Source organism: Mytilus californianus, unplaced genomic scaffold (assembly GCF_021869535.1).
Source record: "Mytilus californianus isolate M0D057914Y unplaced genomic scaffold, xbMytCali1.0.p SCAF_7, whole genome shotgun sequence".
NCBI lineage: Eukaryota > Metazoa > Mollusca > Bivalvia > Mytilida > Mytilidae > Mytilus > Mytilus californianus.
The window spans coordinates 25,164,699-25,190,619 of NW_026262723.1; the positions used below are offsets into that span (position 1 = coordinate 25,164,699).

A 25,921-nucleotide genomic window follows, 5' to 3' on the forward strand; every position below is an offset into this window, starting at 1 on the left:
TGCACTGAATATTCCAGTTATCTAATTATCGCATGTGTTGATAAATTGTGATTCATTTCTTTCATTCAAATTCGAGAAAAATGGCTAATTATCTATAGATGTATTTATAAACCGGATGTTGTGTCTGTAATTAGATATTTGTTTGTCTACAATACAAATCATGATAGCAAGTTGATGTTCATGATGTTGTTATTTTGCCTGAAGCAGTTCTTGTATTAATGAGCCTTCCTGTCCGATTATACCCAAAAATAACATGGTGGTAGCGGTTGGCAACGTCTGAAACGTTATAAAACTAACATTTATCATAAACATTTTGCGTAAGTGGTCCTGAAAGCACCATCACAAAATAATAATTCTCCACGTGGTTGAAAGACGCTGAATCAGCAATGGCAGAGGCTTTAACAAACACTTTCCGTCTACCTCCACAATTAAATGTCACAGAAGAAAATGTGTCAGAAAGCTTTAAAAAAATGGAAACGGCAAGTTGAAATATATCTTGTGGCTAGCGGAGCTGTAAAAAGGACGGTGCAGTCCAAGTAGCGATAATTTTGAATTGTGCCGGTCCCAACATTGTAGAAATATTTGACCAAATTCAGTGGACAGAGGGAGGTGATGAAAAGAAACCCGACAAACTTTTCGAAAAACTAGAGGCCTACTGCAAGCCAAGAAAAAATGAAGTTCTAGAGTCCCATAGATTTTGGATGGTACCATATCAAGAACCTTTTGACAATTTCTTAACTGAATTGAGAACTAGAGCAAATTCGTGCAATTTCCAAGAGAAAGATGGTATGATGCGTGACAAAATGATCTTTATGGTCACGGGCAAACTGTAGGAACAAGATTAACTTAGACATGGCAATGAAAATTTGTAGAGCTTATGAACAGTCAAATAAACATATTAAGGAATTGAGAGAATCTTCAAATTCGACTCACACAGTCAATAAAGTTACACACCATGATAAGTTCAAAAAGAAAACTTACCAACCTGAAGGTAAAAGACCCCAAACTAAACACCCTCAATCACAGAGTAAAACTTCTTACAAAACACAAATTAACAACAAAGAATGTAATTTCTGTGGTTACAAACATGAAAGGAAAAAGGAAAAATGTCCAGCATGGGGAAAACATGTGATGCTTGCAAAGGTAGAAACCATTTTAAAGCTAAATGCAAGAAAATACACTCAATCAGCTCAATACAAAGTGACCAAGAAGAAGATGACTGTTGGTTGAATGCTATCACTGGCCATACATCTGAAAATGTAATTCAGGCAATAGGTGCAGAGTCTAAAAACATTTCAGCTTTAATGAATGTAAATGATTGCAATGTAAGATTTCAATTCGATAGCGCAGCCGATGTAAATACGATCTGTAAACGATATATCCGTAAAGAACAAGTAAAACCAAGCACAATCACACTGCGTATGTGGAACAAAACAGCTATGAAACCAATAGGAGAGGTACATTTAAAATTGATAAATCCGAAAAATGGCGATGAAACCATGGCAACTTTGGTCGTTGTGCCAAATGGACATATGAATTTACTAGGCCTGGATGCAATCAGTAGAATGGGATTAATAACTGTCAATGGTGACCGTTTCATTGCTAAAGTTGAAACACAGAAAATTGGCGATCTAGGAGAGATAACTCTGAAAGTTGATGAAAATGTACCTGCAAAAACATTACCGAGTAGGAAACTGCCGCTCTCCTTACAAGACGATGTTAAGAAGGACATTGACAAGTTATAATTAGTTTAGAGACAAGTTTTGATGCCAGTGACCGAACCGTCTGAATGGGTTAGTCAAATGGCAGTCGTAAGAAAACCGAATGGAAAACTGAGAATTTGCATTGATCCGCAACCGCTTAATACTGCGCTGATGAGAGAACATTATAAACTACCAACTCTAGATGACGTACTTCCGAAATTAGCAAATGCTAAGATATTTAGCCGACTTTATGTCCGAGAAGCAGATTGGCATGGAAAACTTGAAAAAGAGTCTAGTGATTTAACAACAATGATAACACCATTTGGGCGATACCGTTGGGCGAGACTTCCGTTTGAACTCAAAGTTTCAAGCGAAATTTTTCAACGAAAGCTCACAGAAGCTCTGGGAGACATAGAAGGAGTATTCACAATAGCAGACGATATCATTGTTGCAGGTTGTGGTCGTACGAATGAAGAAGCACGAACAGACAATGACAGAAAACTCAAAAGTTGTTTCAACGTTTTAATGACTATAACATTCTTCTTCATGAGGAAAAGAAAGAAGTTGGATTAACCGAGATCACGTTTCATGGTCACCGTATTACAAAAGAAGGGGTAAAAGTTGACAATGCAAAAGTAAAAACGATACAGGAAATGCCCTGTCCGATCGACGTGTCAGGAGTGAAAAGATTGTGCGGCATGGTACAATACATGGCAAAATTTCTGCCAGATCTTGCTAACCGATCCGAGAACTCACTAGAAAGGATGTACCGTGGACATGGTCCGATGAATGCGAGGCGGCATTTCAAGGAGTAAAGAAAAGACTTACTGAAGCACCCGTATTGACTTATTTTGATGTCAACAAAGAAGTTGTACTGCAAGTCAACAGTAGTAAAAGTGGTCTTGGAGCCGTACTGCTGCAAGAAGGGAAACCTGTTGAATTTGCGTCAAGAGCGCTAAAGCCGTCAGAGTGTAACTGGGCTCAGATTGAAAAAGAAGCATTATCGATGTTATATGGTCTCGCGCGTTTTGACCAGTACACATATGGACGTAAAGTTATAGTTCAGAATGACCATTAACCACTTGCTGCGATATTAGGCAAACCGCTAAGCCGAGCACCGAAACGATTACAGGACATAATGATGAAATTGTTCCGATATGATATTGAATTTAGATTTGTGAAAGGCGTCAATCTTGTACTAGCAGACACTCTAAGCAGAGCGTTTTTGGAGAATGGCAATGCCACAGAGACCGAGCGACCACGAAATATGCAAGTAAACACATTTGAAGACATACCGGATGCGCGACTGCAAGAAGTAAGAACTGCTACAGCAGAAGATGCCGAATTACAAACTCTTGTAAACATTATCAATGAAAGATGGCCACAACATAGAGACCGCGTTCCTTACTGTACACTACCGTATTTAAAATGGCGCGACGAATTAAGTTTCCAAAAAGGAATAGTTGTAAAAGGGGAAGCCCTCCTCATTCCGAAATTACTTAGACATGATATGAAAAACCGTTTACACAGTGCTCATTTAGGTTATGATTCAATGATGAGGCGAGCCAGATGAACAATATTTTGGCCAGGAATGGCAAAAGAGATAAAGCTAATGACAGAGTTATGTGAAATTTGCCAAGAGTCAACGCCGAAAAATCAACGAGAACCGTTAATACAACACAGTGATGGTCAATCACTGTGGACGAAAAAAGGAATGGACTTGTTCGAAATAAAAGGCAGACCATACCTTGTGGTCATTGATTACTTTTCGAATTTTACCGAAGTAGACTACTTATCAAAACAACCTTAAGTCAAGTGATAACAATATTTAAGAAACAATTTGCGAGATTTGGAATCCCGACAACAATTGTATCCGATAACGGACCTCAGTTTAGTGCTGATGAATTTCAAAAATTTACAACAAAATGGGGAATCAATCATATGGTGTCATCTCCGAACCATCCTCAAGGTAACGGTAAAGCCGAATCCGCGGTTAAAGTAATTAAGAATATGATCAAGAAAACTCTTCAAGATGGTCGTGATCAATATGAGGCGCTTCTTGAATTGCAAAACACTCCTACTCAGAACACTGGTCTCAGTCCGACCGAGATGATGTTCGGAAGAAAAACCCGATCAATGATTCCATCAATTAACATAATGCAAAATGTACCGAATGAGAAAGCTACAGAATTACGATCAGCAAGGAAACAATGTCAAGAAATGTTATGACAGACGCGCAAAGAACTTACCACCGTTAGGAACTGGTGACTCAGTGTATTTCGAACACAAACAAGAACATCACTGGCGGTTGGGAAAAGTAAAAGAAAAAGTAAGCGAAAGAACATACGTAGTTAACAGCCAGGAAGGAGTTCCTTACCGACGTAATCGATCTCACATGCGACCAACAAGTGAAAATGTACAAATCCGTGATATGTCACCACCACGGGAACTATTGAATTTTGATAAATTGGCAGAAACAAAAACTGTTGTTACGACGAGAACACCAAACACTGTAGAACTGTCTATGAACTCAGACAATTAAGTTAGCAAGTGCGAACCTATTGAAAAGTAACAAAAGCGTATCGAACCGATTAATAGACCAAAACGTATCACCAGAGAACCAGCCTATTTTAAAGACTTTGTGCGTTAAAGATATGATAATTTGAATTGTTTCAAGTAGTTTTTCTCTAGTCATTAATTTAGTTTTTAGTCTTTCTGTACTTAGTTTAGTGTTTTAAAAATGAACTGCTATTTCAAACTCTAGATACTGACTTTGTTTTAAATACATGTGAAACAGACTGTATAATTGAGAAAATTATTTTTGGTTAAATTGTTTTGATAATAGTTGCGAATTTTAAAAGGAAATATCTTTCTTAAGAAAAAGGGATGTTGATAAATTGTGATTCGTTTCTTTCATTCAAATTTGAGTCTATATTTTATAATAACCGACACATGGCTAATTATCTATAGATGTATTTATAAACCGGATGTTGTGTCTGTAATTATATATTTCTTTGTCTTAAGGTAGCACGGTAGTATTTGCATTCCAGAATTTAGGTTGCTCTTTTGTGTACCCTACTTAGGTCAATGTATCTGAACAGTGTGATTGGACTAAAAATACAGTATCAACTGAATATACTTTCCCAAACTGGGGGATGAATCAGGTGTAGAAAAATATGAAATAATTTTACATACAGGTGAAAATGAATTTTTGAGAATTTTTTTAAATTTTGTATTCACTGCATGATAAAAGACCTAAAAGCACTAGTGGCCTTAGGTTTTTAAAAATAGCAAAAAAAGTAAACGGTCATGATACATATTCAAATTTATTTCTGATTAGTATAATGAAAGTACTTCAGTTAACTGTGTATGTAGAATTTTTCGCAGTGCTAGAAAGTGGTGAAAATCCTAAAAAGGCTATCATTATCCCTTATGGGCCAGGAAATACTACCGTGCCACCTTAACTGTGATATATATGTTTACACAAAATTAATAAAGGTATTTTTTTTACCTATGCAATTTGTAGGTTTATCAATAAAAAGTTGATTAAGGGCAACTAGAATAAAAACAGCCCTTAAATTTCACCCCTGGGAGTGAAAATTGCTGATTCAGCAAATTTTGCCTGATCTGTGGATAATAATGTTAAAATTTACCTAGAAAGTAAAATTTCTTTATTTTTAAGTAACTTGCAATACTTTTTTAATTATAAAGTTTCGTTTTAACTTTTCGCAGTGTCTGACACTTGTGCAACAACTGGAATTTGAGACGCGACATATTTTAGTTGCCTGTACATCCTATAATTTTCACCGTAATAAATAAAGTGCATAACTTTTTATTTTTTTCCACACAAGTACAGCTATACTAGTTTTCTTCAGGTTTAATTTGTAGTTCTGTGGTAACATGACACCAGTAAAGAGCTTTTTTGGAACTAGTAAGTGGTTAAGGGGTCCTTACTTATTCATTTAGCCCTCATATTTAGCTGAAATAGAGATAGCTTAGGGGTTTCTTTACATTGACAAGACAATGTTTTGGACAAAGAATGTGATTATGATTGTAGATCAGCAAGATTAAATAGTTTATTCATTTTCCATGCAAATGTCATTAATTTATTTGATTTTCTGACCCTGAAAAGCACAATAAAGCTAAATTGATTATGTAAGGGGACATAATTTAACTGAATGCATACATGAGAAATAGACAATGAGTCAACTTAAAGATATATTCTAGTACATGTATTGTCAAAAAGATCTTTGAATAATAGTAAACTGCCATCTAAAGAGTCTTGTTATATTCCCTTCATAATCTGGAAATGCTTAAAGTAATGTAAGGCATGCTGTAAAATGTGGAATGGACTTTACTATCATTTTTCATGATTTGGTGCTTAAACTGTTTCTTTCAGTCAGATTAACTATAAATAGAGTTGGCAATCCAATAATTCCTCCTGAATCACCATGGTTTACTTCTGTGTTGATTTGAAACAACATATATTTGGGTTTTGTTCACTCCTTAAGTAAAAATGTTCAGATGAAAAAAAAGTGAAAATCTGCCAGCTGGGGTAGGGGTATACTTTTTTATTTTTGTTTGGTAAGAAATAAGTGAAGACTAGTATTCTTTATTGTAATATGTTTCCTAGTAAGAAGTCTATGCATCATAGGTGTCATGACTGATTTCAAGTTTGTAATGTCTTGGTTAAGGTAGCACGGTAGTATTTGCATTCCAGAATTTAGGTTGCTCTTTTGTGTACCCTACTTAGGTCAATGTATCTGAACAGTGTGATTGGACTAAAAATACAGTATCAACTGAACATACTTTCCCAAACTAGGGGATGAATCAGGTGTAGAAAAATATGAAATAATTTTACATACAGGTGAAAATGAATTTTTGAGAATTTTTGAGAATTTTGTATTCACTGCATGATAAAAGACCTAAAAGCACTAGTGGCCTTAGGTTTTTAAAAATGCAAAAAAAGTAAACGGTCATGATACATATTCAAATTTATTTCTGATTAGTATAATGAAAGTACTTCAGTTAACTGTGTATGTAGAATTTTTCGCAGTGCTAGAAAGTGGTGAAAATCCTAAAAAGGCTATCATTATCCCTTATGGGCCAGGAAATACTACCGTGCCACCTACAATACATATCATAATAGCAAGTTGATGTTATTATTTTGCCTGAAGCAATTCTTGTATTAATGAGCCTTCCTGTCCGATTATACCCACAAATAACAGCATGCAATGTCCCTCCCCAAGCATATGTTACGATAAGACTTTGGCTGCATGTTTTTTGGAGGATAAACAATGTTTTAACTTTAATTTGAAAGAAATCAGATGTATTCAGTAACAATCATGACAATAGGAATACGATTTTTTTAAGTATACATTTTTAACAAATATTCAAAAATTCAAAAGAGCCCATTTATGTTTCTCTTTCCAACGTAAACATGGTAAATCAATCACTTATTTATTGAATATCCCCTTATTTTCTTGGCAAAGATGGATTATTGTGCGGTGATTTAATTACTTTTACTCACCAAAGAGTCGATATGGTGATGATTAATGAACACAGGGATCATTTATTTACTCCATAAAAGATATCTTCGATGCACAAATTTCGTAAAATAAAGATTTGTTTACTTTTCTTCTTGATAAATGTATTTTCGATCTATTTATTCACCCTTTTAGTAATCACTGAATTAGTACATTGAGGTCAACAACTGTATCTCTACAGGTAAATATTACAGAATATACCATACGTTTACATGAAAATGCATTGTTTTTATACCTAAATATCTACGAAAATAATTTTTGAAAAAGTTATTCATTGGTGCTTAGAGATGTACCTGACTTTTGTGTAATGTAAATATTTTGTTCTTTGAACTTCGTGCTTGTACATGTTATATTAGAGGTCGGTCAATTTTAAACGTATTCAAAGTATCCGATACGTTGACGTATACGCATCTAGGGGAATATGCTAAAGTAATTGTCCCAATCGAATATATTACTTAGTGATCTATTTTTGAAGAATAATGGGGATCAATGTTACATGTCGTACTGCCCTCAGTGGGAGAACCCCCTTTTTGTCGTAAAACAACATCATCGCCAATATAGAAGAAAAAAACTGTTTAAATTGTTGTAAGTACCCATGAAATAAAGATCTTTCATATGCAACATAGACTTATGGTTCATCAAAAGGAATTGAAAAATATGGCCGTGTTTTGTTTACATAACAAAATCTACTATGAGTATAGACAAATTGATGCAGCTGGGAAAGTTTAAAGGCATGGCAGGCACTAGATATATAAAAGTTATATATAAGTCTATGTTTCAGTAAATTACAAACTTACCTGGATTTGCATGTGCATTTTTCCAGTTTGCAGAAAATAGCAAAATAAACAAACACATGAGTTTCATTTGATAAGGTCCACTCAGATCCACAGTTTGAATCATCTATTGTTTTGCAGATGTCTATTGTCCATCTATTGTCCATTTAAATCAATACTACTCACAACATTTATTATATGAGGGGAGCTTCTCAAACCTCTATCCCAACTTATTTTATTTTGGCACCTTCTGCAGGAATGATAAAAAAATTAATAGCAGAATCTAGAAAAGTTTATAATTTTATGAAACATAAAATGCATTTAAAATGTAATTATCTAGTTTCTGCCATGTCCTAAACCTTGTCCAGATGCATAGATTTGTCTGTACTCAGAGTAAAATTTGTGGTGTAAGTACGGCAATATTATATTAAGCAAAAGGTTAGGATGAACCTTACGGATTATGAAACCTTTTGTTGTTTCAATGCTAAATATGATTAAAGAAGTTATATATTAAATTGCAGTGAGGCATTCAGAAAAAGAACAGATGTAAATTAATCAGTGCCACAAAATTTGATCCCCGTTATTTTTTAACAGTGGTGCATTGAGTAATATCCCGATCAGGGTAGCTATTTGAGCAAATTCCTCCAGATGTGTATACGTCAACGTATCTGATACTTTGGATATGTTATATATTGACCGACCTCTAATAATACGATGGAGATATACCCGTTGTATAGTTTGTTTGAGAAGCACCTTGTGCGATTAGTAAATCATAGATGCAACATGAGCGGTTTACAAATAAAAGACTTCATCGTGTGCGGTTTTATAAAAGTGATGGACATTGTGCAATTTAAGTATAAAAAATTGCACCTTGTTCAGTCAACAAATAAATTACAAATTAATTTGATTTCAATCGTCCAAAACATTTCTTCTTGTCAGATTCAAACAAAGACAATGATTTCGCTCAATCCTTTTTCAGTAGGAATGACCTTCATTCAGTAGGAATGACCTTGTTTATTTTAATTGATTATTCATCCGAAGGAGGTCATATTGTTTTGTACGATTCATTGCACATTTTTACTATCGGGTGAAATATTATTACTATAAAGTCAATAATTGTATCTTAACAAGTAGACATTAGAAATTGAACCACAAGTTTACATCTGTGTACATTGTTTCTATATATAAATATATACGAATATAATATTTTGAGTTATTGTTAGCTATTCATCGATATTTAGAGATGTACATTGTGCTTAAAGGGTAATAAAAGTACCGGTTACAGAATATGAAAACTCGTTTTATATGTAATGTAAATATTTTGAACTTCGTGCTGATAATACGGTAGGAAGATGCACTTTGTACAGTTACGGTTTTGATGAATGATTTCAATTAAATATCGGTAATAAATTCATCAGTTCCAAACCATATGCCAAAAACAGTAGACGTCCACTTAGAGCCTACCAATACGCCTTTTGCACCACAAATAAACATACGATTTAGACCAATAAAAACTATATTAACGGGGGGCAAAATCCAGCAGGATCTGCTAACTCTTCCGGAACAACTGAAATCATCCCGAATTCTGGGTAGGGTTCGTGTTACTCAATCTTTAATTTTCTATGTTGCGTTTTGTAGACTTTTGTATGTCCTTTGGTTGTTTATCGTTTATTGTCATAGCACAGTTAGTTCGTTTTCGACTTATGAGTCTGACAATTCCTTTGGTATCTACTGGCTCTCTTTTATACAGTTTATAAATGAGAAGCACCTTGTGCGATTTTGAAATAGATGCAACTTGTGCGGTCAAAAAGCACAGCCTACACCTTGGGAGGTTTTAATTTATTTTCAGATTGTATCAGTAATGTTGAATACAAATTAGAGGCAATGGTAGTTTACCGATGTTCAAATATTTCATATCAATTTGGTACATAATATATGAGGTATAAAAAAAAAACCTGAGGTTTTAACATTTAAGCATAAACTCTTAAAAGATAGCGACGGGTCGCGTGCTTTGCACGTAACATCCGCCATAATAATTCACCTAGATATTGCTTAAGTCAAAATGTCATGAAAGGGTATAGAAGAAAGACGAAAGATACCAAAGGGACTAAAATCATCGGATAAGCAACACAATCTGTAAATCAATAGTTTAAAGAACGATTCTGATATCTGAGGATTAACACGCAAACACATTTCGTTAGTGAGATGAGACACAGACACGCTAACGTTGTATCGGTTAACAAGTTTGTAAAACTAATGTAGTGTTAATTTCAGTCGTTCTGCCTTAAAACTCTGCTGGATCAGTTTTGCGTCAGGAGTACACACTCTCAAAAATGTCTATATAATTTGAAAATAAGCGTAACGTATCAATTGAGATATGAAAAAAAGTCATTCTTTATTCAATGGCTAGTAATCAATGTTATTCATAAACACTGGTTTAATGTACTCTTCTTTTTCTGAAAAGCAGCGATAAAGAACTAATAGAAAAAACATATATATAATAGCAAATGGTTCCCAGTTACATCAAAATAGCTTCCATATGTTATTCAAATTATGCTTAGACTTGAGATTGTCTCACTAACGATTAGGATGACATGCAGAACACTATGAAGTATCATGTTAAAGTGGATAGGACAATCATTTTGTAGTCTTCTTTCGTCTCTCGATGAAGCAAGTGTTTCGTTGTAGTTTTATTATTTAAAGATAGCAGGGATACACATGTATGCAGTTTTTAATGTTGAAAAGCATATCTTAGGGGTATTTCCATATACCTTTTATATAATGCATCCATCCGTCCATGGAAATGCATGTCCAAGTTCGAAATAGTCGAAAAGAGGTCTAGTGTTGCCAAGTCTAATGATGGATTGAACCAATCGCACTGCTACTTTTCTGGCTCAACAATTCCTGCATTTTATATGACGAAAAATCCAATATATTCTGTTATAGAATTTCATGGTGACGAAGTGTTATCAAAATTGTGTATTTATGATTATTACTGATGTTGTCTTTAGATGTTATTTTTAAGATGTCGCAGTTGTTGGCGTCATACCATGTGTTTATTTTTAAAGATATTTCCTTTCCAAATCAAATTGTCGTAGTTATTGTACTGAAGTAACGTATTAAGGATTTTAATGTTAAGGTTAATTTCTAGCATGCGTCAACAAGTCAGAATGTTTGAATCCGTGTGGACTGATATGATGGGTAAATAAATATATCCATAGGTATAAAGATATTTGTACTGTGTATATGTCTTAATATACTGTAATACACAGTAATATGCTTGTTTTAGGACAATATAGCTCGTGTGCTTCATCGTTATTCTTGTATATGGCAAGATGCATCGAATTTGCGTTTGTGGTTTGCATGTAAAACCACGAATTAAAAATCAATAAAAATGTATTTTTGTTGGAATAACTTTGTTAAATTACCATTTATTCTTTGCATTTGATTTAGCTTTATACATGTTATTACAAACATTCATTGATCTTGCGTACACAATTTTGAGATCTTTGTTATGCCCCCGCAACTAAAAGTTGGGGCATATTGTTTTACCCCTGTCCGTTCGTCCGTTAGTTCGTCCGTCCGTCCCATACTGGGTATAAAGTTATTCCTACAATTTGAATGCTAAGAAGTTTGAACTTTGCTCTCTGTTTGTACATAAATTGAAGATGTACATGTGGTCAGGGTTTTGATTTTTATAAATATTTGCTCTTTTTGGAGATAGTTGAACGTTGTTATTTTTTGGGGTATTTACTTGCATAAAAGGTGCATAGCGCGTTTCCGGATAACTCCTCCTACAGTGTGAATGCTAGGAATTTTTTACTTTGCAGGCTGTTTGTACATATATTGAAGGTGTGTATTTGGTCAGGGTTTTGATTTGTATTAATATTTGCTCTTTTGGGAGATAGTTGAACTTTGTCATTTTTTGGAGTATTTACTTGCATAAGAGGTGCATAGCGTTTCCGGATAACTCCTCCAATAGTGACGCATAGACCTAAGTGCTCCCATGCTCAACAATGTGTATCTTCAGATAACACTTTGGATTTGCGGGGGCATCATTTGTGTCTCCCAGACAAATTAATGTCTCAAAGAAAGTCCCACATTGACTCCATTCAGAGTGGAGTGCGGGGGCATCACTTCGTCTATTTTTTTATTTGTGCTTCATGTTGTTAAACGTTTGGTATATTCACGTTTGTACATTAAGCACCAAATACATAAAAGATGATAATGCCAATTGTTAAATACTGTTATAACAGTATAACAGATTCATCACTCACCAACATCTGTCTCATCCGTAAAAAACACAAAGATGTAAAACAAAAACAAGCAGCATGGAATTTACATCGTCCAGATGGCCTGACTTGATACAGACACAATACAGGGTGTTGGTAAACAAGTTTTGATAGTGCATGGTTAAAGACCATACATTTAATGATGTATGTAGACAATGTGTCGTCAAAATAAAGCATACAATACAAAACATGCTACCAACAGACAGACATGAGGTCAATTACTTTTGAAAGTAATTAATTACATTCAATTACAATTACAAAATCTTCAATTAAATTACACATTACATTTGACTTTTTTTGCCAATGTAATTAATTACTTCAATTACTTTTGAAAGGAAAATTTAGATAAAATATTGAAAACGTGCATTTGTTCTATGATATGTACATAAGTATCATACATTGCGTTATAGTAATAACAAATGAGATCTACAACAACTATTTTCAAATTCAGCCAGTATCAAAGAAGAGTAAAAAATTAGATATCTGGTGTTTTACAGGAATAAAGAAAAAACATACATAAATCTGAAGTTCACATAATACTTTGTCTATCAGGAATCGTTAAAACTAGAGGTCTGGTTTAATTTAATGCTCAAAATGATAAAAAAGCCTTATTCAATATTTTAAAACTATTAAATTTTGTTTTAATTACCTATTGAAATTTTATATTTTAAATTTATTTCATTGAAAATAAAACAAAATGAGAGCCCTAATTTTAATATTGATCACAACTTATTGAAATTATTTTTTTAAAGTAATGATGTAGAAAGCTGACTTTTTAAAAATATACTTTAGTTTTAATCACATTTAATTGATTTAAAAAAAAATCATGTACCTTGGGGTATATTTATATCTCTGTAATTGGTTTAACACCTGTTTAACATGCAAACATAACTGTTGTAAAAACAGTCATTAAATATTGATAATAAAACAAATAGCCAGAAGTTATATTTATTGACAGACAATATCCTTTAAAATTGATTATGTTAAATTAATGTCTAACAATATCTATATGAATATACATGTAGGTAACAAGCTAATTAAGGTATAAGACAGTGACTTACTAATGTTTTCTTTTAAGCACAAATTATGGCATGTTTCTACAATCTCTTGTTTTTTGTTTTTGTTCTTTCAATACAAAATAAAGAATCTCCCATGGTTATGTAATTACAGAAAGTGAACTGTGAAGGATTTGCTTTGTCAGCTAACTACATTTTCTAAGGTCATGGCTTTTAATCATTTTTTGAGAAAACACAAGATTAAATCTTTCTGATCCAAAATTTCAAATGTAATTGAGTTGTAATTGAAAAGTAATTGTCAATTACAGACAATTTTGGCAATGTAATTCATTACTTTCAATTACTTGTAATTGAAAAAATGCTCAATTACACATTACATTCAATTACTTGAGAAATTGTAATTAATTACGGTCAATTACAATTACATATTTCAATTACCCCATGTCTGCCAACAGAAGGACTTCAAAAAGGAAATAAACAAAAAAGTCACATCATTTTAAAAGCCAGGTCAAAGTTGCACTTTACTACAGGAAGCTACCTAAGATAGCTACAGCTTTTGTTCGGATTATGACGCTCAAGAAAACAAACAAATGCATTTCAGAAATAAATGCGAATACCAGTATTAAGCATATATATTGTCAAGTTTAAAATATGTTTGAGCTATTGGATTATGAAATATATGTGATATCTAAGGATGTATTCTGTCGATCTTAAAAATTTGAAAAAAACATCAATAATTACAGTAACTACAAAATAACAAAAGACGTCGTACTTATAAAAAAAAGGTCTTAAATACTCGGAGGATTGAGATCTAGACCAGTAGATATTATATCATAGACACCTGTCTATTTTGAATGCTGTATAATGATCCTTTAAGATATTTTGCATTGCATATTTATTGTTTTTTGTTTTTGTCTAATTGATGTATAACCAACATCTTCGTTCTAAATAATTAAACAATCGCTTTTGTTCACAATGTTTAAGGCACACTGTGCTATGTTCTAACTACACAAACTTACCATAATGTACAACTCCTGTTCCTAAAAAGGTATTTTGATGAGTATTGCAAGTTGAGGTGGATACTATATAGATATATAAATATATTTAACTAACGAGTTACCGGATCATTATTATAATGATTCTTTTGGAAAATTGTAGATTTTTAGGCTATTAAATATCTCCGAGGTTAAGTTATGTTTAACCCTTATTTCACTACGATACATTTTGCAAAAATATTCATTGAATCATTACCTTTGATTGTTAAATTTACCATATCTATGAAATAAAAATGAAATTATACAATTATTGCAAAATATTTTATTTAAAAAAATCCCCACTGATTTGTTTGACCGATTGATAGTATTTCAATGTTCAACAGCAAACATTTCATGCATTTTTAAATGCAATAATCATGATAAAATATCTAATCACATAGGATATTTTTGTTTTAAATAAGACGTAAGATACTAACAATTTTCGAATTGAAACTGTCCGTTATTCAGAAAAAAAGGGTTTTCCAATATGTATTTTAAGATATAACAAAACGTATGTTCATCTCATTTTCTTAAACTGGCCGTCAAAGTTAATATGAAACTAGCTACTCTCGAAACGATGTGAATAAAAAAAAATGTTTGATTTGCTTATGCAATGTTCAGTGTATAAATTCAATGCATCCTACAATAGTATATATATTTTATAACTAAAATACTGATCCAAGGTAAATAAAAAAAACATTGACATCTTTACTGTTTACAAAGTTATTAAACCTTTTGAATTTAGAGAAAGGTTAAAATAAAAAGTCCAACTTTATTTTCAAAAAGATCTAAATCTAACTCGTGTTTTGGTGTAGCTCGGGTTTTTTCCTCGTTAGAATTTTAAGGTAGTGTTTCGTGCACTGTTGCTTGTTTTTGTTATGTCGTTTTTTGTCATGATTGTTGGTTTTTTGTCAAATCTGTCTTTTATTTTGTGACTGATTGTTTTTTATTTCTTTTTTTTTTTAACTTCTACTTTTTCCTGATAATTATTGGAATAATGCAAATTTATAGCATTTGATGTCAATTTGTAATTGCGCACTGATTTATGATGGAAAGAGACATGAACTTAGAAAGAGGTAAATACCACCCCATGAGCGTGTGCTGTCCTTAGTTATGAACCCCGCCAGTTACATATTTCAGTACATCTTTGTGTTGGTGTTGATTGTACACGTTTCTTTTGCATGTTTTTAGTATAGATTGCCTTAATCAAATTAATTGTATTTGCACATCTTTTCTTTTAAACCGTACAACTATGTATTTGATTATTTCTTATCTGTTTAATTCGACGGCCACTGGTGAGTCTAATGTATACGAAATGCGCGTTTGGCGTATACAACTATAAATCGCATCCAGTGTGGCTCCTTTATGCGAGTTCATCCGATTCTCTATGTGTCTGTTACCCTGATTTGTCTCGTCGTAATCGATTCACGAGATTTAAACATCGGTAAACAACTGTCGTCTTAACTGACAACAACTGAATCGATGTCACTGCTGGTGGACGTTTTTTTGTCATTGAGTGTATCACCAGCCCAGTAGTAAAAATGTCATTGATATGTTCATTTTGTATAAATATATTGTTTATAAATTGGTGAATTATTCGAACCACTAATGTTTTCTACCCAAATGTATAAATAACCTCAGCCTCGGCACACTTTAATCATATTTCTGTTTTTTAGGTAGCAGACATGTATACAACTTCGTACTTTTATTTTGCCTTCCATCTGCTAAATTTCGAACGCCACTGATTAGTCTTATATATGTAGACAAAAGCCCATTTTGCTTACAAAGTTATAGCGAAATATCTTTCATCAGTTTTTAAATCATTTAAAGAGAGGCGAAAGATACCAGAGGGACATTCAAACTCATAAGTCTAAATTAAACTGACAATGCCATGGCTAAAAAAGAAAAAGACCAACAGACAAACAATAGTACACAAAACACAACATAGAAAACTAAAGACTGAGCAACACGAACCCCACCAAAAACTGGGGATGATCTCAGGTGCTCCGGAAGCTATTTATAATTTGAGATATGCATATAAAACATTCGTACGTTGGAGACTTATTTTGACCAATTGATGTCTTCATGGGATTTGTCTCGTCGTCTTTTAGTCTCATCTCATCAGCATACACTCTTTGTCTCATTTTATGCATACAGTAAATAGCGCGAATGAATAAATAAAAGCACGTATTCACTCGTTGAAATTTTCTCGATGTTGAACTATTATATATATCACTCGATGGCTTTATCTATGGTTGTTTCACTGTACATGATATTTGATGGCATGTTTCTATAATATCTTGTAGATAAGCTTTTTTGTCAGTTGTCAATGACGATATATTTTACTATTTTTATTTTAGACCATAATGTACCCAACAAAACCCGGGTGACGTCAATTACCAAGAGAGTCGAGCATTTTCTGGTGAACAGGACTGTGTTGTTACTGTTTACAAGTAGCACGTCATTAATGAATCAAATTCAACTGCAACAAGCTATAACAAACTATACGGATAAATATATTGTTTATTTATGTTTTTCGTAATCATTTTCAATTAATGAACATCTTGTGTTTATTCACGTGTGATACAACTTTAAATACAAATGCGATGCTTCATACAGATACAATCAGATTTTTTTTGAAATATGATAACAGGTCTATGCTTTCCTTTATTTGTAATTAGTTATACGTTAGTAATTGTAGAACTTATGTTATCTTCTAAACACGTCAGGTAATGATCTGTTGATAAAGTGTTCTTTCAGGTGGATTGATCATTGAACCTTTAAATCTCCCCGGGTGTTAAAGTATATAATTAAGTATGAATAATCGTTCACTGTATGATTGCCGCTTTTAAACTTTCAACATTGAATTACGGTTAATTGTATGAATGTAATATTCAATATACGAATGCCACTAGAATACAGGTGACAAAAGAAATGAAAAAATAAAGAACAGTTTTAGCTCATTTAAAGAATAAGTATAATACGTTAAAGGAAGTTGTTTAATACACTTTTCAAGGTATTTATTGTTAATGAAGTATCAGAACATTGTTGTTTGTAAATATCCTTGCTTGGTGCACTGTGAGCTGTCCTACCTAACTTCGGTAGTGTAGTAAACTACATAACAAATGTTTCAGTACGGAAATCTTCAGATGTCATACATTAGTGATTTATAAAACGTTATGTTAAATCTTTTAATGTAAATTTAATACAGCGTAACGACTAATGGAGAGCTAACTTTAAATTACAATATAATAAGTTGAGTGCGTATTATGCTGACTTGCAATTGGAAGAGTTTTAATTAGTTTAAACATTTTTTATTTTCAAAAGTAGCAAAAGGGATTGGACACAAGTTATAATAGCATTTGTGACGTCCTCTCCCTGAGTTTTAGTTGTGTTAGTATAATGATAAGTCACGATGTTGCGATGATATGCCAAGTACACGTTACGTTGAGTTTCAAGTACATAATCTGAAGTTGCCTTTACATGATGGTTATTATATATAACTTGCACCTAGGTTATGCCTAGTCATCTACTTCGATTGACATAATAGTTAGGTTAATAATATCTCAGTTATCTCTCCTTTTATGGCAAAGTTGACAAAATTATTATGAAAAATCTGTTCTGTATATAAAAAGAAATAGTCGTTATAATCATGATAATAAGATAAAACACACAATTTTCTTCATATCGATGAAAAGTATTCCATCTTAATTACATTCCTTTCTAAAAAAATGTATATGATTTAAAAATCTGGCAATCCAATATGGCGGAAGACACCCGAGTTGTTTATAGATTTAGTCCACATTCTTTCTTTTTTTTTTCGTGAAAAGTGGGTAGTAAATTCGAAGTCTATGCTAAATCTGGCACGGATTTAATTTTATGAGTAATACTTGACCCTCACAGTCCTAACCTTTAGAAGATAATTTGCCACAGCAGATAAAATTGTCAAGGAGAGACAAACCAAATAAATCATTAAAACCCAATTCTTCAAAAAATAATGTAAAATAATATGTTATGAGAACTACTGACGAGGTTCCTGACTTAACACAGAAACAAAAAATATGTTGTATAAATGACCAAACAACATATTCTGGAATATAGTTCATAAAAGCAATTCTGAGAGATTTTGATTTTTTATAAGATCATTTTAATGCAAAAAGTTATAAACAACAATCCAACAAAACATATAAAATATGCGAAATTGTATTAATGTGTAAATGTATAGCGATGGGTTATACTTTCGCTTTATGAACATATCTAAAATCTCCTTTATATATCATTTTTCCGCAGTCTTGAGTTGAAATTTCATTAATATCTATCAACTTTCAGATTTTGACCATGCGATTGAAAAAAATATCCTGGGAAATTTATACACAAATAAAGGAATAACATAGAAAGACACCGGTATATATATAGATTCTACCACTGCATCGAGTGTGATACGATATTTATCCACTCGAGACAGTTAAATTTTCAGATTTAAAACGCGAGGCTCGCCGAGCGTTTTAAATATTTAAAATTTAACTGTCGAGAGTGGATAAATATCGTATTACACGAGGTTTTGGTGGTGGAATCTGTTTCTCTAATGATTTTCAAACAATACGCAGGCAAATTCATTCCTTCTTTTCGAATGATCTGCAAAAAGATGTGTTCTTTCTATGTGACGTCATCAGGCATGGTCGCCTTTTTTCATGCCGTCACAATAGGAAATTCAGAGGAAAGCAAGAAAATTCGACGTCATAATCGGATTTTAACCAATAAAGAACTGAGATCAAACGAACCACACGTTGATTAAATCTTTTTATATACAATGGGTGCAGAAAGGGATAAATTGATGAAGAATTAGAGAAATAGATATACATACTTATGCCAGCAGCTACCATCTTTTCATTCTGATAACTATGATACTAGTGAGTAAATTTACAAAAAATAAAACTTAGTTAATGAACTCCGTTTTACAAACACCTGTGTTTACATGCGATAAACGCGGATCTAGCAATTACGAATTTTAATGTCACTAGATGATGGAAATGAAAATAATGTAACAGTTAAGATACTTAAAGCTTTGCTTGGGTTGATTAAGAGTGCAATTATTTCTTTATTTAATGGAAATCATGAACTGCCATTGGAATTTATTATTTTTGTTACACCAGGATGGGTTTCTTTTTTACAAATAATGATAAATATCAGAGAAAAGATACTAACATTGTGTTCGTATTGTTTAAATATGCCAATATTTCTTCATTTTATCCAAAAAAATGTAATGTTATTTGCCATTAGTCGTTTTAAATGTCTCTGAATAATTTTGTTTTATTAAATGTATATACTATAAGGTTAAATATGCATAAACGTTTGTTTTTTTCTGAATAAGAATGCAATCATTTCTTTATTTTAATTATGAATTATGAACCTCCATTGGATTTTTGTACTTGTTGTACATTAGGATGCCATTGGGTTGTTCGCATAATATAGGGTGAAATGTATGAGAGAAAAGATATCAAACTTTTCTTTGCATTGTTTAATAATGCCCATACTTTGTTTTACTTAAAAATAGTGCACTATTGTTTGCAATCTGTTATTTTAAATGCCTCTGGATAAGTAATGTTTTATAAATTTGAATAATATACATGATATAAGTTAAAAAAAATACTTAATCTTTTTTTTTTATTTTAGTTCTTTTTGTTCATCAAGATGGGTTGTTTTTCATAAAATACGATGAATAACAGAGAAAAGATGCTGAAATTATGTCTTCTTTGTTAAAAAATGCCAATCTCCGGCGCAGAGTTCATATCCGTTCCGTACATGCTCCGCAATACTACACTTAATATGTTAAAATTACCAAAATTTCGTCTCTTTATAAAAAATAACGCTATGTTATTTGTAATTAGTTATTTCAAAGGCCTCAAGATAAGTTTTTTTTATAAAATTTTAATAATATAAGGATAAAAGTACTAATACTTTTGTTTGTGTTGAATAAGAATGAAATAATTTCTTTATTTTAATAGAAATTATGAACCGCCATTTGTTTTTAGTACTTTTTGAACATCAGGATGGTTGTTTTTTTAAAATATGCTGAATTGCCGGAAAAAGATACTAAAATGGTGTTCGCATTGCTTAAAAATTCAAATATTTCTTCTTTTATATCAGATATAATGCAACGTCATTTTAAATTATTCATTATAAATGCTTTTAGATAAGTAATTTGTATAAGATGTGAATAATATAAGGATAAAGATACTTAAACTTTTGTTTGTGTTGAATAAGAATGCAGTTATTTCTTTATTTCAATGGTTTCTTTGTTTAGAAATACCAAAATTTCTTCTTTCTTTCAAAAATAGTGCACTGTTGTTAGCAATCAGTTATTCTAATTGCCTTTGGATAAGTTACTTTTTATAAAATTTGAATAATATAGGGATTAAGATATTTAAACGCTTCATTGAGTTGAATAAGAATGCAAGTTTGCCCTAGTGTGATGTGCGTGTCATTCAATTACAAGGTAAAGTATTTCCCAGTGTGATGTGCTTATCATTAAAGGCCAATGTATGTCCCAGAGCGTTGTACGTATCATTCAATGTCAAGGTATGTTCTATTGCGATGCTCGTATCATGCATTGCCAAGGTATGTCCCAGTGCAATGTGCGTATCATTCAATGCCAAGGTATGTCCTAGTCCGATGTGCGTATTATTCAATGCCAAGGTTTCTCTAGAGCGATCTGCGTATCATTCAATGCCAAGGTATGTGTCAGTGCGATTTGCGTATCATTCAATGAAAGTTTGCCCTACTGTGATATGCGTATCATTCAATACCAAGGTAAAGTATTTCCCAGTGCGATGTGCGTATCATTCAATGCCAAGGTTTTTCCCAGAGCGATGTGCGAATCCTCCGATGCCAAGGTATGTCCCAGTGCGGTATGCGTATCATTCAATGTCAAGGTATGTCCCAGTGCGATATTCGTATTATTCAATGCCAAGGTATGTCCAAGTGCGGTTTGCGTATCATTCAATGCCAAAATATGCCCGGGTGCGATGTTTGTATCATTCAATGCCAAGGTATGTCCCAGTGCGATGTGCGTATCATTCAATGCCAAGGTATGTCCCAGAGCGATGTGCATATCATTCAATGCCAAGTTATGTCCCAGTGCAATGTGCGTATCATTCAATGCCAAGGTATGTACCAGTGCGATGTGCGTATCATTCAATGCCAAGGTATGTCCCAATGCAATGTGCGTATCATTCAATGCCAAAGTATGTCCCAGTTCGATGTTAGTATCATGCAATGCCAAGGTATGTCCAAATGCGATGTGAGTATCATTCAATGCCAAGTTATGCCCCAGTGCAATGTTTGTATCATTCAGTGCCAAGGTATGTCCAAGTGCAATGTGCGTATCAATCAATACCAAGTTATGCCCGAGTGCTATGTGCGAACCATTTAAGGCAACGGTATGTCCCAGTTCGATGTGCGTATCTTTCAATGCCAAGGTATGTCCCAGTTGCAAATCATTGTGAATCGGTCTGGTGTTGCCAACTTTTATTACGTTTCTATGCATACATTTTGTACATGCGTTAACTGTCTTTGTCTGAAATTTACAGTAATAAATGCATGATACATTTAGTCATATTTAAGATTAAATATGTAGTAGAATATTTTGTCGCTTAAAAACACTTTGTTTATTTTAACAAAATGTAAAAAAAAAACAATATCTTTATTAACGAAAAAATATTATAACAAACATGCAATAACGTTATATATCAATGCTTTTTATCGTTAAAATAATAGTTCAATACCTTAAGATGTAAGAAACCAGAAACATTTTGATTAAGTTTGCGGCCACATTTTTGTTTTCTTTTGAATAATGCTCCAAGTTCTACCTGGTATAATAAACAATTAGTATACAACTAATGGAAGTGAAACGTGTTCCAGGTACTATTATGTGCTAGTGATCCTATTTATTAATGAATTGTATTTTATGAATCCAGATACATGAAAATTACATGGCAAATTTATATATTTGTAGTGCATTGTTACTGTCCAAAAAGGGAATACTTAATATAAATAGTGTAAATAAAACAAAAAGTGTATCTAGTATTAATGATATAAAATGTAAGTATCGGCATTCGGTTAAAGCATGTTTATCCACAGATAGAGTTAAAGTAAATCCGCAATGTGAAACATATATGAAATATTGAGATGCTTAAAATTTTAGTTTCATTGAAATTTTTGCTTAACTTAGCCGAATGCATGAATATTTACAAACCTATGGCATGAATGTGCTAAACATTTATTTTCGGTATCGCAGAAATGCATTTTCTAATATACTAAAAGAAAACAAAGCAAAGTGCTGACTTTGACCCTTAACTTGCTAAATCTATAAAGTCATCTAAAATGCAATCTTTTAACGTATAAACATTAAATATAAAATGATAATAAGTTTGAATTAACGCGGTAGGATTCCTGTGTTCCACATGTCTGATTTAGATTTAAACTATAAACCTTTTTGACATGAATGACGATTTTATATTTACATTAGAATATTTACCGTCAGTTTTCGTAAAAAAAAAATCAGATTCCAAGTTGGCCCTATCGAATGCTTTTAATAGAGAGATCGTAATATAACAGTGCATTTCTTCATTTTACGTTCCTTCAAAATGCACTTGTTCCGTTTTTTAGACAACATTATTGTCATGATTAATCTTTAAATTAGAGTATTCACTTACAGTTTTATATTACAAATAAGAATATGATCTGCCGAATGCTTTTAATAGACAGATCGTAATATAATAGTGCATTTTCTTCATTTTACTCTCAGTCAAAATGCGCTTACACGGAAAAGAAGATAAGATCACATATAGTAATATCATTGTTTACTGCATACATGACAATTATGAAAAATCCTTGTAAAGAGGATGAGTCTCAACATAAAACAGAGCTTCTATTTCGTGTTTTCTTTTTTTTTTTTTGCCATTGCGTTGTCAGTTTATTTTCGACTTATAAGTTTGAATGCCCCTTTGGTATCTTTCGCCTCTCTTCTATTGTCCTGAATTGTATGCGGCTTATACTATTCAGTTATGTGTTGTGTTGTCGATAATGCATGTGTAACCTATCGAAGCAACCGGTCTTGTTATGTTTACAGGTGACAAATGCCCAAGGTTTTTTCTCTTGATATTCATATATTTTTTAAAATAGACAGTGAAGTGTAGGGGAGAAAAAGCATTTAATCCAATATTTAGACCAAATGGAACCTTCTTACTTTTTTTGAAATGTTCAGGATTGAGCATTCCAAATGTAAGTATATCCAGAAAAGCGTTTCGAGAGCATGACATTTATAAACTGTCATTTACATTTTTTTCGCAATGCATTTGTTTTTATTACTTATTTGTAGTGATAGCCCAGCACATTATAACATTTGTTATTATCTCTGGATGCAGTTCAATACCTTAAGATGATAGAGACAATAAACATTTTCAATTAAGTGTGGAGCCACAGTTTATGTTCCATTAAGCTACAAAAACTACCTGTTACAATAAACTGACCGAAGTAATTGATAGAAGTAAAAGTGACATTCTCAGTTTAATGATACGCTGGAAGTTTAATGTTTTACTGAATTTTATTTTTGTTTAAATAATAAGTAAAATTATTACAAAAACTGTTTGTATTTTGTTTACAAAGAGCAATTTATTTTATGTGACAAGTATTTGCCTTCCGCAAATATTTAAAGTCATAAGGTCAGGTAAGTTAGTGTAATTCTACACTTTTGTATATCTTGTTATGGCTTCGGTTGTCGAGTGGTCTAAGTCTTTCAAATAAGTTGTCAGTTCGAACCATGCTAATGGCAATGAGCGTTCTCTTGCGATCTCAGTTGACTACGAAAGTCGGTTGTTCTCTCCAGATACTACGGCTTCATTTGTCTATACAAACTGTTTGCAATGAATAACCATTTATTTTTAAATAGGCGTTAAACACAACCAATCGATATATCAATTAATCTCTTGTTTTGTTTTAAAAAAAATGTTTACAATCAAACTAGAAATTCTTTTCGTCATCACGTTAGTATTTATTAGAAGATATTCAGGTATTATGCACAAATAGAGTTAATAAAAGTAAATCAACAACGTGAAACATTAATGAAATTTTGTGATTCTTTAACGTTTACTTTTGTTTTCAATGGTGTTTTGATGAATTGTAATTTTTGCTTACCTTAGCCGAATGCATGAATATTTTCAAACCTATAGCATGTATAGGATAGACATTTATATTCGGTATCGCAAAAATTCATTTTCTTATTTACCATAAAAAATCAAATCTAAGTGCTTACTTTGACATGTTTGACGCATTCCCCGTTTCCATATTCAAATTCATCTTACCCTTAAATCGTTAAATCTAACTTGTCATTAACGAAAGTTATCTGTAAAACAAATATACAATGATACAAAGTTGTAATTGACACCAGGTATTTAATTTAAGATTTAGATTTCAATAATCATCAATCAGTTGTGTTTTAAGACTACAGTATTACCTTAACTTTGTTTCCCTTAAATACATAGTCTTCAATAAAACAAACAATATATTCATATCGCCGATAACCCAGACAGCTAGGCCGATAACCCAGACAGCTAGGCCGATAACCCAGACAGCTAGGCCGATAACCCAGACAGCTAGGCCGATAACCCAGACAGCTTGAAGGACACCGGATTTTAATAATTATCAAAACAACATGCACGAATACAACTCATAAGCATAAATACATAAATAAATCATTACAATTATAAATGATGAAATGCTGGTATGCTGTATATCTAGGTTAAAAACCAAAAAAAGACAAAATCACTATCATCGATGTTCCCGCCGGCCAGGACTAAAACGAGTTAACTCGGTCATACTACTTAAAAAACTGTATATGTAGTGGCAAAAAGTTGGAAAACTGTGTCCACAACACAATACTCGGAAGACCGTCTCAGGAGGTATACTTGGACAGTATAAACAAAGATGTATAATTATTCGACACAAAACACAACTGATCATATGCAAAAATATGAATTAAAACTAAAAATATTACATATCTTAAATATGTAAACAGAAACTTGACACTACGACTGTTGGGTAGAGAGTGAAGGCTTTCAAATATTTTCCCACACATGAAAATTTTGACTAAATTAGAAAATTCATACGCATCATTCATACAAATGTTTCCCGCTATTCTTTGAAACGCGGGAAAATTCAATTATTGACATGATTGATCTTTAAATAAGTGTATTCACTTACAGTTTTATATTACAAATAAAAATTATCCGCAATTTTGGTCTGCCGAATGCTTTTAATAGACAGGTCGTAATATAATAGTGCACTTTCATCATTTTACTCTCATTCAAAATGCACATTAGGGACCAGCTGAAGACGCCTTCGGGTGCGGGAGTTTTTCGCTGCATTGGAGACCCATTGGTGGCATTCGGCTGTTGTCTGCTCTATGGTATGGTTGTTGTCTCTTTGACACATTCCCCATTTCCATTCTCAATTTTACTGACACGGAAAAGAAGATAATATCACATATAATAATATCATT

The 25,921-nt window shown here is 32.5% G+C and overlaps 2 protein-coding genes across 10 annotated transcripts in view; both read right to left on the reverse strand.

Moving 5' to 3' along the window:
• The window catches only part of LOC127710176 (cytochrome P450 10-like), a 270,280-nt gene that overhangs the window by 105,088 nt on the left and 139,271 nt on the right, over positions 1–25,921 (reverse strand). The gene's annotated exons all lie outside the window — the stretch shown is intronic.
• LOC127710173 (cytochrome P450 10-like) overlaps positions 1–25,921 on the reverse strand; it is a 155,678-nt gene that overhangs the window by 17,791 nt on the left and 111,966 nt on the right. The window contains exon 1 of one of the 5 annotated variants that reach the window (XM_052215925.1): positions 7,234–7,404. The exons of the other annotated variants lie outside the window; for them this stretch is intronic. Within the exon in view, the coding sequence (XP_052071885.1) occupies positions 7,234–7,275 (42 nt within the window). The 5' untranslated portion in view covers positions 7,276–7,404. Of the gene's footprint in view, positions 1–7,233; positions 7,405–25,921 lie in introns of those variants that run through there. 5 annotated transcript variants of the gene reach the window in all.